The 14,049-nt window shown below is 39.7% G+C and overlaps 1 protein-coding gene across 1 annotated transcript in view; it reads right to left on the bottom strand.

The window, feature by feature from the left end:
* FMN1 (formin 1) overlaps positions 1-14,049 on the bottom strand; it is a 423,214-nt gene that overhangs the window by 240,985 nt on the left and 168,180 nt on the right. The window contains 1 exon segment of the mRNA XM_037834370.1: positions 1,604-1,665. Within this exon segment, the coding sequence (XP_037690298.1) occupies positions 1,604-1,665 (62 nt within the window).

The raw sequence follows: 14,049 nt of genomic DNA on the forward strand, positions 1-14,049 counted from the left end.
TCTAAAGTAAACTATACACAATGGGTACAGAAACCCCCTCCCCAGATGGCAGTTGTGTGCCATGGCCACAGGGTTTCAGCAACTAGGAATAAATCATAAATACAGGACCACAACAAAAAAACATTTTAAAAGTTTACTGACAGCAACAAAAAATCAGTTCTTTTAGAGATACTTGCAGTTAAAAAAAAATCTAAGGTATAATGAGAAACATTTTCAACCTTTACTATTGCCAATCATACCTTAGTTTAACCCATTTTTAAATTTAGATCATGATTATAATATACTTTTTTTCCTTCCACTTATTCTTCACTTTCTTAGTTTGAGATGTAAGATCATAGGACTTTGGTGGAGATGACAAGAGACAATATATGTAATATGCCTAGAATAATACTAGCATGTACTAAGAACTCCGAAATTGTGGTACCCACTGCTCCTGTATATTATTTTGCTGTCAAAGCCTTCACAGGGCTTGTCTACAACTTGGGGAAACTTATTGTTAAGTCTTACAACTTCGGTGTTATATAAACTTCTGCTTACAGAATCACTTCTATAACTGCCCTCTTTAACAATCTGCTTCTTAAGTTATTCTCCATCAATTTCAGTTCCTCTGAGACAGCTGAGCATCTTTGCACACCACAACAAAGAGAAAGAAAGAGAGGTCTCTGTGGGGCATTTTGTAACAAAAGCGATAAGGGCTTTTTCCCCTAGGAGACAGAGGTACTTTTCCACTTTTCTGTTTCCTATGGAGATAGACTCATTCCCTCTTCATAAATAATTAACCCAAGCTGGATGGATGTGCCTTGAACACATACACATACATACATAATAAACTTTTGACACTTGCAATGGCTTCACGTATAATCCAACATGCTGTCTCCGTTTGAAAAAAAAAAAAAATAAGTGCACATTATCACTATTCGAAAGGCAAAATATTTGTTCCACAAATTCATTAAATTAGCAAGTAATGACTTGGTGCTAATTTAAGTTTTGCTATTGCTCACTCCTGAGGTATGCGTTCACCCCTGCCATCAGTGAACTAGACTCTGTGCCTGTTTCAATATTTGAATATAAGACTCAGAAGTTCCTGTCAGAAGTATAAGAAAACACTAAACATAAAGAAATGACAATTAGATGGCAGGATGAGGGAAATGATACTTTAAGTCTTTCTGGGCTTCACAAAGGAGGGTCAAGTAGGTAATTTCCGGGCACTCCCTGGGGATACTGAATGGCTCAACACAACTCTTCCTCCTATCTGAGCCCCTTCTTTAAGGGTCTTAATCTGCATGTCTTCCTATTGCAGGGATGTGCTAAGAGACATACAGCACAAACAGGAGTAAGCCGAACAAAATGGCTTACACTGTTCATAGGAAAAGTATTTTTAAAAATGCTTCATATAAACGGTCAAGGCTAAGTACTCTATGTCTTTAACCCCATTCCTGCTTTAAAACTAATCATTTAATCAAATCAGAACCCCACTGGCAGGTGCCAGCTGTAGATGCTGTCTAGAAAAATACTTCAACAAAAGGGAAATATTTATTTCAGCACAAGAGAAAACAAAATGTCAGTCTCACATAACCAGTTCAATAGAAGCAAACAGATATACCTGCAGGTTTTCAATTTCTTCTTTGTGTTCTCTCTTCAAGTGTAAAATAGCAGCTTGGTATTCTGTAAGATCACAAAAGAAGCCAATTACAAAGAAGCACAAAATTATGCACAAAATTCAAGTGAGTTTCTGCAGGTTCCACAGGCCCTCCTATAAGTAAACTGAGTAAATAAATGCCACAATTGGACGTTAACCTGACAAGAGATGTTGTAAATTGCGGCAAGATATGACAAGCAGCTCATAACAGAAGGGAACTTTCCTACTCCTGAATAATGAGAAGTTCTGAATTAAGTAGATAGGATAGGGTTTAAAAAAAATGATGTGAGTTCCTGATAAAGACGTGGTCAGGTGTCTGTCTTCCAGGAGGCAATGGATGCTAAGATCCCCACAGAGAACAAATACAGACGTGTTACAAGAACAGACACACAGGAGATAAAAGAAAATTTTCTATGGCAGATCAGAGAACTCTATTTTTAACTCAGTTTCAAAATATATATATATATATATCCATTTGAATTCAAGGCTAAGCAAGCACCAGGACTGATTTTAATCTTGAGGATCACCTCAGAAAGTTAAGATCATTTGTCATTTTGATGAGATTCTAGGATGAGCTGAGGCTGAAAGGAGGACAAAAATAAATTTCTAGTCCAATTTTAGTCTGTGTCTAACAAAGTTTATTCCAACTGTAAGTCCCAAGTGTACACAGGAACTCAGCCAACCACTAAAACTACCATCCCACTACCTAAGCATGAAGCAGCCAATACAACTTTATTTCCAGCAGGACAGATAAGCGTGGAGGGTAGCGCTATCAAAACTATGTAAGCTGCAGAGAATCACAAACCAAGATCTATCAGAACACTTATTTTGTGGGATATGCCAATTTTTAAAAAATGTGTTTTGGGTGGTGAGTATGAGTAAGAAAGCTGTCAGTCAGACTTCATTTAAAAATGTGTGAAAAGACAGGCTAAGTGGATTTCAGAAACCAGGCATGGAAGTTTAGATTCCAACTCAACAGTGAAAATGAGGGAAATCTTTGGTAAAGCCAAACAAATATGACTAGCCACTCTGCTGCTCCTGTGGGGAATATGCTCCAACCAGCTGTGAATCCCTCAGCAAGTTCTGTAGTTTCTACATTCAAACCGTACCTTGAATCAAACCACTTCTCACCATTGTCCACCACCATGGTTGAAGTCACCACCCCACCCTCTTTCCTCTGGACTACTTCAGTAACCTATTATGGTTGCTCACTTTTGCTTTTACCGTCTGTTCTAGTTTGCTAATGCTGCCGGAACACAAAACACCAGGGACAGATTGGCTTTTATAAATGGGGGTTTATTTGGTTACATAGTTAACAGTCTTAAGGCCATAAAGTGTCCACGGTAACGCATCAACAATCATATACCTTCATTGGAGGGTGGGCCAATGGTGACCCGAAAACCTCTGTTAGCTGGGAAGGCACGTGGCTGGCATCTGCTCCAAAGTTCTGGTTTCAAAATGGCTTTCTCCCAGGACGTTCCTCTCTAGGCTTCAGTTTCTCTCCAAAATGTCACTCTCAGTTGCTCTTGGGGCATTTGTCCTCTCCTAGCTTCTCCAGAGCAAAAGTCTGTTTTCAAAGGCTGTTTCCAAAATGTCTCTGTAAACTGCAGCTCCTCTCTCAGCTCCTTTGCATTCTTCAAAGTGTCCCTCTTGGCTGTAGGAAGCTCGCTCCCTCTGTCTGAGCTCATATAGTGCTCTGGTAAACTAATCAAGGCCTATGCTGGATGGGCGTGGCCACACCTCCATGGAAATTATCCAATCAGAGTTATCACCCACAGCTGGGTGGGCCGCATCTCCATGGAAACAACCTAATCCAAATGTTCCAACTTAATCCCCACTAATATGTCTGCCCCACAAGATTGCATCAAAGACCACGGCTTTTTCTGGGGGACACAATATATACAAACTGGCAAACCATCATTATAATATATTCAGAAGCCTCAGTGATCTGTTAAAACCATGACCCTGATCATGTCTCATTCCTGACTTTCCACTGCACTTAGAGTGAAACCAGAACTCCCTACTATAGTCCATAAGGCCCTTCCTGACCTGGCTCCTAATACCTCTTTTATCCCATACCAGTCTTTCCCGTTGCTCATTACACTCTGCACCTCGGCTTTCTGGTCATTCCTTGAACTTGCCAAGTGCTTTTCTACAAAGTCTGCTGTCATTGGAGATGATAATGGGTTGTATTTATTCAGCATTACTATATACCAGGCGTTATTCTAAATACTTCATATGTATTAACTCATTTTATCACAATAACCCTAAGATATAGGTAATATAGTTATCCCCATTACAGATGAAGAATTGATGCATAGAAAGGGTAAGAAATCTGTACAAGGATGCAGAGTAAGTTGCAGATCTGGAAAATTTGCATAATGGGAGTGAGAGTAGGAGGAAGAGTAAAGAATGATACACTTATTTGTACAAAGCCTGTTATCTCCTTTAAGACTTCTCTGAGGGGCATCTGTTACTATGAACATAGCAGGTTGGGTTACCTCCACTGAATATAAGTAAAAATTAGATAAAATATTTCAAAATACCTTCTTAAAAGAATTAAAAAGGGTTAGTAAGATAGTAAAGAATTACCAAGCCAAAATCCAAGGGTAAGTGGAATCCTATAGAGTAAGGAGAGGATTGCAGCTCCTTTTGCCATGAGAGCATGTGCTGCTGCTGGTGAGCATGAGCTTTGGTTTTTATGGAGCTGCAGAATGAGAGGGGCAAGAGGCAAAGCCCCTTCCAAAATTATGAGCCCATAAGAAGGCCTTTTACTCTACAGCTGCGACCCAAAGGGGCTATTCCTTCAAAGTAAGCCTGAACCAAAAATAAGCCTGTTCCACCCATCTGCCAGAGGACTTGAAAGCTGAAGACTCTCACTTAGGGGATCTGAAAGGTTATCCATGAGAAGAAGGAAAGAGATTCCAGGTGGAAGGCCTAATTGTCATGAAAGAATTAAAAAGCAAAAGAATTAAAGAATACATGGATCAACCTAAAAAAATTTTATGGATCACCAAATAATGATACTTTGTGGAATTTAAAAATGGAAATTGAATTCAAATATGTGACATTACCAGCACCTACACTGAAAGAGAACAGAGTTCAAGTGTTTTAAGGTACTTATTATTTTCTGGGTTGAGGGTAAAAATGGTGAGTAGTCTTCGATTCTGACAGTGTAAGAATGCATGTTATGATTTCCACAATAACCAAAGTAGAAATAGTGCATAGTATCAATTTTGTAGAGAACTAAAGTAATTAATAAAAAGGCAAGGTGTGAGACAAACAAGATACTTAGACGAGGCAAGATAAATAGAAAGCAAAAAATATGGTAGATATAAGTTCAAATATATCCATAAGTAAAATAAATGTACCAAATATTGTAAGCAAAAAGAAATACTGGCAGACAGAATTTACACACATGTATAAACATACAATGTTTACAAGAGATAAATTTAAAATGTGAGGATACAGAAAAGTGGAAAAAAGGATAAAAAACATGTACCATGTAAACACCAACCCAAGAATGATGATATAGCCATATTAATGAAAAAAATTACAAATAAAAATAAAAATATTACTGAAGAGTTAAAGAATGACATGTCATAATGATAAAAAGTTCAATTTACCCAGAAAATAAAACAATTCTAAATATGTATGCATTTAATAGCATATTCTTAAATATATATAAATTAAAAATTGATAAGACCTAAGAGAAGTAGGTATATCTAATTTTAGAGTGAGATTTTAATATCTCTTTCAGTGTCTAATTGAACACCACACATAACTCAAACAGAAAAAATATAGAAAATTTGAATAAAACTATTAGCCAAGTTGACCTAATTGATATACACAGAACACTGCACCAAAAACTGCAGAATACAAACTTTTTTTTTTAAACATATGTGTAACACTTACGAAAACCGTATGCTGGGTCATTATGCAAATCAACAAATTTCAAAGCAGTGAGATAATCCAAAGTATATTCTATGGCTACAGTGCAATGAACAGAAACAGAGCTCAGTATTTCAATAATAGCTATAAAATATCAACATGTTTTGAAATCAAGAAAAACATTTCAGAATAATCCCTTGCTGGAAAAAAAAAGTTACAGTAAGAATTAGAAAATATTTTAAACAGAATGATATATTATACACCAAAATTTTTGGATTTGGAAAAGTTGCACTTAGAGGGAAATTTAAATGAATATATTTGAAAAGAAAAAATCTGAATATCAATGCAGAAATGTAAGGTTGGAACAACATTCATAAAGTAATCAATATGATTCACCACCTCAAAAGATTAAAGGAGAAATAGCATCCAGTCATCTCAATAGATGCAAAGTAATCATTTGATAAAATTCAAAATGTATTCATGATTTTAAAATCCTAGCAAATCAGAACAGAAGGGAATCTCCATTTGATAAATGGTGTCTACAAAAACCTGTACAGGCAGGTCCCAGCCACTCAGGCAGTGGGATGAGTGGCAGGGGCCATAGCCCAGCTTTGTGAAGGTTCCCGGTGTGTGCCCTCCCCAACACCAAGATGCCCATTAGGAAGGTCAGCTCAGCAGAAAGGGCAAAGGAGGAGCCCCAGAAGACATCAGTGAGGTTGTTGGCTAAACCCTCTACTGCAGGTAGAAATGAAGTAGAAATGAAGCCAAAAAAAAGGTAGGAGGATAGGATACATTTTCAGACAAACGTAACCAAAAGGGAAAAGGAGAGCAAAGGGAAAACAGGCCAAAGTGGCTAGCCAAGAAAGTAAAAATTTATCTGCAGAAAACAGAGAAACTAAAAAGGAGGAAAGTTTAGTTTCTGATGAAGCAGGAGAGAAAGAAGCCAAGTCTGGTTAACATGGTGCACCAGTCTTATCAGTGGAATGGTCCCGGTATCTCCTTTCTTGTACAATACAGAAGAATATTTTTATCAACCATTTTGTAAATGCAAGTCTTTTAGTAGCTCTATAGATATTTTAAACTTAGAGACTGGAATCTAACCTCAAGCCAATTTTTAAGTATAAAATTTCCTTTTCTTCAAAAGAGTTGAAATCATTTGCTGGTTGTTTATTTTTTGGCACAAGCAGAAGATAGTGGGATATTGAATTATGGGAGGCTTTAACTGCCTTGCATATCAACTTAACATTCTATAGAGTGGGAGGTGGGGAGTGGTTTTTAGATCCTGTAATACAATACATACTAAGTGGCAATTTGGAGTCACACTCATGCATTTAATATGTCAAACATTTTAAACACTTCTATTCCTATGTTGTTTCTTAGTAGAATAGTTTTTTAAAGAAAACCACTCCCTGATCTTGGCTCTTCCTGTCAGAATTGAATGTATTCTGTAACATCTTTGGTTGTAGTAGTCCAATTTTCCTAATAAATTTGATATGCATTCTGTAATATGGGAAATTTGAGTAGGTAGTGGATATGATATTAACTGTGAATTAGTGGGACTAATGATGTAACAGCTTATGAATACTTGAAGATTTTGGTACTTGATATCCTTTTAAGGAAAATTTCTCTCCAAATTTTAAGCTGGAAAGTTACTGGAAGAACTTCAGTAAAGAATTACAACTACATGGCTTTTTAGATTTTTGGTACATACATTAAGAATTGTGTTCAAACTGTTCATAATCTCTGTGTGCCAATCCTCAAAACAATCAATGAAATCTAAGTTATGAAAGAAAAAAAAAAAAAAAACCTTCACAGGTTTTCCTACCAGTGGGTGGGAATCAGCTGGGTTCCTGCTGTATTACCATGCACTGTGCCATGTGACTTATACCTTCTGGACACCCTTGTATGCTGGTTTGAAGCTGTTACAGACCCCAGAAAAGGCCATGTTATTTTAATCCATTCTTGTGGATGCAGACCTACTGTGGGTGGGACCTTCTGATTAGGTTGTTACAATTGAGATGTGAACCATCCAATTCGAGGTGGATTTTAATCTCTTACTGGAGTCTCTTATGAGAGGATAAAGGACACAGAAAGAGCTGACAGCGGTCAGAGAGAGAAACACCCAGAGAAGTCTGGAGAGAGCAGAGAGAGGGAGGAGCCCCAGAGATACTAGGAGAGGACCCACAGAGGATCAGAGAGGAAGCCATTGGAAGCAAGAGCTGAAAGTGATGAAACTTGGGAGTGAGGGTCCAGCAGACACTGGCCAAGAGCCTTCCAATGTGACAGAAGAACCCCAGATGCCAGCAGCTTTTCTTCAGAGAAGGCATCCTCTTTAGAACTGTAAATTTGTAAACTAATAAATCCCCATTGTAAAAGCCAACGCATTTCTGGTATATTGCATTCTGGCAGCTTTAGCAAACCGAAACACCCTGAATGGACCCCTCAGCCTCTGATAATAGAGTTTGTTCCCCATTTCTAGTACTTGAATGGTCTGATATACCTCACATGCCAAGACATATGCTTACCACAGTGGCAGCCTTTATTTGCAGCACCACTGGTCTCTGCTGAGAAAATATTACCTTGAGTTCTGTGTGCTGGGTTCTTCACAATTTACAAAAGTCACATTAAGTAGATGTCATTCTAGAGTGATCTGTAGGGGGTTCCAGCTCCAGTTAAGATGGAGTAAGCCATCCCACAGAGTGCAACTAAAACTCCTGGACAGCATGCATGATCCAGTTACCTGAGAACTCTGGAAAGTAAATGGCAGAAGGCAGATAGGGAAGGAAACCAGAACTCAAAGTTCAAACTATCCAGCAGTGAGCTTACCACATTGTTGTTGTTTTTCTACTGTATTTCCTGGCCTGGATTTAAAGGCAGAATGAATAGCAGAACTGTGAACTGGGAATGAATAGACAATATTCCTAAAGAAGCCCTCTCTTTCTGATCCAAGGAATAGGAAGAGGGACCCTACAGGACAAAGAGTAAGGGAAATCCTTGGGTTTCTTTACCAGTCCTGGCCTTCAGACAAATCCTTTCCCCAAAGTGCAACTCTTATGACAGAGGTTGGGCAAAAAACTGAAACCCTGAGAAAGGGGAATCCTTCTCTTTAACCAGAGGAATTGTGGTCTCAAAAGCATGAGAAGAATTCCCATGTTTTCCATAAGACTAATGCAATTGCAGAAAGTATGTGGCAGGCAGGGTAGGGAAACCAAAGGACCACCTTTCTAGCCATAGGACCAGGAAGGGGAGAGATAGTGGGAGTAAGAAAGAGGGGGAGATAAGGAAGAAGAGGGGGCTTGAAAAATTAATCTCATAGACTTGTCAATAAAAATTCTGCCTCCCCACCCCCCCACCCCACCCCCACCTTGAGCTGCACACATGTGGATGGAACCAAAGGCTTTAAGAATGGAACTACAGGGTAGACCACTGGCCATATCTCAATCTGGTCTCTAGAAGTTATTGACACAAGACAGACCTGAATAGCATTACAAAGCCTTAAAAAAATCAAACTGACATTGAAACCACAGCCCACGGGAAGTAGGTCGGAAATTGGGGAATGAATCAAATCATGTCAATTGTCTGATACAGTAAAACAGCATTTTCCATAAGATTTAAACAAGACCTAGAGGTTCATGACATAATATTCAAAATGTTCAAGAGACATACCAAAATTATGTATCATATAAGGAACCAGTAAAGTCTAATGAATTCTCAAGGGAAAAGACAGTCAACAAATACCAATTCCAAGATGACTCAAATATTCTAATTATCAGAGAAGGACTTTAAAACAGCTTTTATAACTATACACCAAGAAGTAAGGTCAAACACTATAAAAAAAGAATCAAAGGGAAAATTTAGAACTGAAAAATACAATAAACAAAATTTTAAAATGACTGGATGGGCTCAATGGGGATGAGAAAGGGAAGAGTTAGTTGAAGATGAGAGATGAAAGTCATCAAATCTCGGGAAAAAAATTAACAGAACCTCAAAAATCTATGGGGGATCAAAAGTCCTAAATAATAACCATGTCATTAGAGCCCCAGAAAGAGAGGAGAAAATATGATACAGAAAAAAAATATTTCCCAGATTCAGGATGCCCAGAAAATCCATAACAAAATAAACTCAAATAAATGCATACCCATCATAATCAAACTTGAAAACTAAAGGCAAATTAAAAATCTTGAAAGCAGCAGCTTGAAAAAAGTAACACTTAAAATATAGGGAAATGACTATTAAAATTACTGTGAATTTCTCATCAGACATCATGCCAAAAGGCAGGGAACAAGTTATTTAAAGGGCTCAGGACAGACCTAAATTTTGTGTTTGGAAAAAAAAAAAATCCTTCAGGAATGATGGTGAAATAAAGGCACTCAGATGAAATTCATGATCAGTAGTCTTCTTAAAAGACAAAAAGCTAAAGGAATTTCTTCAGTCAAAAGAGAAATGACACAGATCTAAGATGGCAGCATAGAGAGGAGTGGAAGCTAAGTAGTCCCCCGGAACAACTGAAAAAAACAGAAACAGCTAGTAAATAATCTGGAATAACTGCAGGGGGACAAACGTGACTGTTCACTCATCACACACCAACCTGAATTGGGAGGAATGCCCAAGATCACAGCATAAAATCTGTAAGTAAAAACTGCGGCTCCAAATCGGGAGACCCCTCCCCCACAGCCTGAGCTACAAAGCCTTATTGTGCCAGACAGAAGGTTTCTCCAAGCAAGCAAATATAGCTCAGCTGAGCTCCAACTGGGTTTTTAATTAGTGAGTGTGAACTGCTCACTAGGAGGTACGAATCCCCAAAAAGCAGACAGAGGCTTTGGGTGACGACTGACCTTGGAGAGCCGGAGGGTCACCTCAGACTAGCTCTGTTCCTTTTTCGACTCAGTGGAGAAAGCCTCAGCCATTTTCAGTTCCCAGTTCTGTGACCCAGTCAAGGGTATAGCACAGGCAGAGAGAGACCACTGAAATGTTAATGACCTCCCCCTAGGGCGTCTATCTTCTCTAAGAGGAAAGGGGTGGGGCCCAGCTCTACTACCTGCCTTTCATTCAGAACTTGGGGATAAACAGCCACACCTCCATACACCAGTTAAGAATTATAGGCTAGTAGGCGCCACCTGCTCAGCAGAAAAGCACAGTGACTGGAGGCATCAGAGGGTGTACCAATAAAAGACACACCCTCAGGCAAACCGGATACTGAATATTTCTTCCTTCTGGGACCTTAGCCCATTCTGGTCTGGGGAGGCCTGATTGGGGTAACCAAGGAAACCATGCCTAGACAACAGAAAACTACAACCTACACCAAGAAAAATGAGGTTATGGCCCAATCATGAGAACAAACTTGCACTTCAACTGTGATGCAGGAATTGAAACAACTAATAATAACTGAATTCAAAAAGTTTAGGGAAGATATGGCAAAAGAGATGAACCGTATAATGAAAACACAGGACGTACATAAGATAGAAATTGAAAGTTCAAAAAACCAACTGGCGGAATCCATGGAAATGAAAGGCACAGCAAAAGAGATGAAAGACACACTGGAAACATACAACAGCAGATCTCAAGAGGCAGAAGAAAACACTCAGGAACTGGAGAACAAGGCACCTGAAAGCCTACACACAAAAGAACAGATAAAGAAAAGAATGGAAAAATATGAGCATCATCTCTGGAAACTTAAAGACAAAATGAAAAGCAAGACTTTACGTGTCATTGGTGTCCCAGAAGGAGAAGAGAAGGGAAGAGGGGCAGACGCAACAATAGAGGAAATAATCAATGAAAATTTCCCATCTCTTATGAAAGACATAAAATTACGGATCCAAGAAGTACAGCATACCCCAAACAGAAGAGATCTGAATAGGCCTATGCCAAGACACTTAATAATCAGATTATCAAACATCAAAGATAAAGAGAGAATCCTGAAAGCAGCAAGAGAGAAACAATCTATCACATACAAAGGAAGCTTGATAAGACTATGTGTGGATTTCTAAGAAACCATGGAGGCAAGAAGGAAGTGGGGTGATATATTTAAGATACTGAAAGAGAAAAACACCAACCAAGAATCCTATATCCGGCAAAACTATCCTTCAGATATGAGGGAAAGCTTAAAATATTCTCTGACAGACAATGATCGAGTTTGTGAACAAGAGACCTGTTCTACAGGAAACAGTAAAGGAAGCACTGCAGACAGAAAGGAAAAGACAGGAGTGAGAGGTTTGGAAAACAATTTTGGGAGATAGTAGCACAGCAATCTAAGTACACTGAACAAAGATGACTGTGAGTATGGTTGAAAGAGGAAGGTTGGGACCACGTGGGACACCAGAACAAAAGACAAATGATAAAGACTGGGACTGTAACTCAGAGAAACCTAGGATGCTCAATGATTGTAATAAAAGGTACAACTTTGTTTTTACATGAGGTAGAACAAATGAATGTCAGCATTGCAAGGTGTTAAAAATAGGGTGGGACTGGGGGGAAAATATAGTCAATGCAAACTAGAGGCTAAAATTAACAGAAACATTGTATTATGCTTCCTTTAATGTAACAAAAGCAATATACCCAAGCTAAATGCATATGGGGGGGTGGGGAATAGGGGAAGGGTATGGGAGTCCAGGCATTGGTGATGTTGTCTGACTCTTTATTCTACTTTAGGTTAATGCTATCTTTCCTTTTGTCACCTTGTAGCTATCAAGTTTTTTTGTTTGTTTGTTTTTCTCTCTCTGTCTTGCCTTTTTCTTTTGCCTCTCTGCCTTCTTTGACTCTTCCTCCATCTTTGTGGAAGAAATATCCTTATATAGAGAGTGGCGATGGTGCTCAATACATAGATATGTGACTATACGGGGAACCAACGATTGTTTACTTAGGACGGAATGTATAGTATTTGAACAAAACCATCTTAAAAGAAATGGGTTGGAGGAGAAACCTAAGATGGCGACTAGGTGAGACAGAGAAAAAACACCTCCGTGGAAAACACTAGATAAAAAACCCGAAAGGACCCAGAACACCACTTCCAAAGTAGCACCAGCTAGACAAGTTCTGCTAAAGTCACAGGGAATGTGCGTTTGGTGAAACCAGGAGCCTGCATTCTGAAACGAGTGAGTGAGCAGGCTGAATCCCTCGGCCATGCTGCAGTGGGGGGAGATGCTGGGCTGGCTTGTTTTTTTTTTTTTAAAAGAGAGAACCCCGGAACAGCTGCAGATAAGACGGGAGTGGTCTGGACTAACGCCTCGGTGTCTGGGGTGGAGGATACCCCTTCCCACACCCACTGCAGATTGTCTCGGGTCCAGGGAAACAAAGGGGAGAAACCCAGCCTCGCGGCCGTCACCCCAGCGGGTGGGGCTGCTCCTGCTAGGGCCAAGCACACAGCACAGAACCGAGACAAGAAACCCAGCCTGACGGGGAGTCTTTCCCGCAGCACCACTCACACGACACAATATCGGCCGTGGACAGTGGCCTTGAATACACCCACGGCTGACTGTCCTGGAGCTGGGAGGGCGGAGCTGTGCGGAAAGAGGGAAGTTAATGCATCCCATTCAACCATCTTTGAAGCGGGCTGGGAACGCCCCTACACAGCCTGGCGGCCCAGGGCTTCCTGGAGGCTGGCGCTCACTTGTGACGTGGCACAGCCCTCCCCCCCTCAACAGAGGTCCTGGAAAAGCACAGCAGGGAGGGGGGAACCACTCAGAAATCCCAGGGAACCTACGCCAATACCAAGGACTTTTGTGTCAGTGGCAGAGAACAGCTTTAAATCTCTGGGAACACCTGGGAGGTTTGATTGTTAAACCTGCCCTTCCTCCCTAACCACTCAGACACACGCCCCTCATTGAGGGCAGACAGCACCAACAACACACCCAAATTAAGTGCACCAATTGGACCCCAAAAGAATCAGATCCCCACATACCACAAAGTTGGGGAGAACTGACTTGAGGGGAATAAGTGACTCACGGACGCCATCTGCTGGTTAGTTAGAGAAAGTGTATGTCACCAAGCTGCAATTCTAACAAATTAAAGATCAAGTAAAGCAAATGCCAAGAGGCCAAAAACAACAGAAAATCTTAAAGCATATGATAAATCCAGACGACATGGAGAACCTGAACCCAAACACTCAAATCAAAAGATCTGAAGACACACAGTTCCTGGCAGAATTAATCAAAGAACTACAGACAGGCAAAGAGAGCATGGCAGGGGATATAAAAGACTTGAAGAAGAGCATGGCACAGAATATGAAAGACATAAAAAAGACCCTAGAAGAGCATAAAGAAGATATTGCAAGAGTAAATTAAAAAATAGAAGATCTTATGGAAATTAAAGAAACTGTAGGCCAAATTAAAAAGACTCTAGATACTCATAATACAAGATTAGAGGAAGTTGAACAACAACCTAACCTCCTCGAGGAGCACAGAACAGAAAATGAAAGAACAAAAGAAAGAATGGGGAAAAAAATTGAAAACTCAAAATGGATCTCAGGGATATGATAGATAAAATAAAACGTCCAAATTTAAGACTCATTGGTGTCCCAAAAG

Source organism: Choloepus didactylus, chromosome 4 (assembly GCF_015220235.1).
Source record: "Choloepus didactylus isolate mChoDid1 chromosome 4, mChoDid1.pri, whole genome shotgun sequence".
Classification (NCBI taxonomy): Eukaryota; Metazoa; Chordata; class Mammalia; order Pilosa; family Megalonychidae; genus Choloepus; species Choloepus didactylus.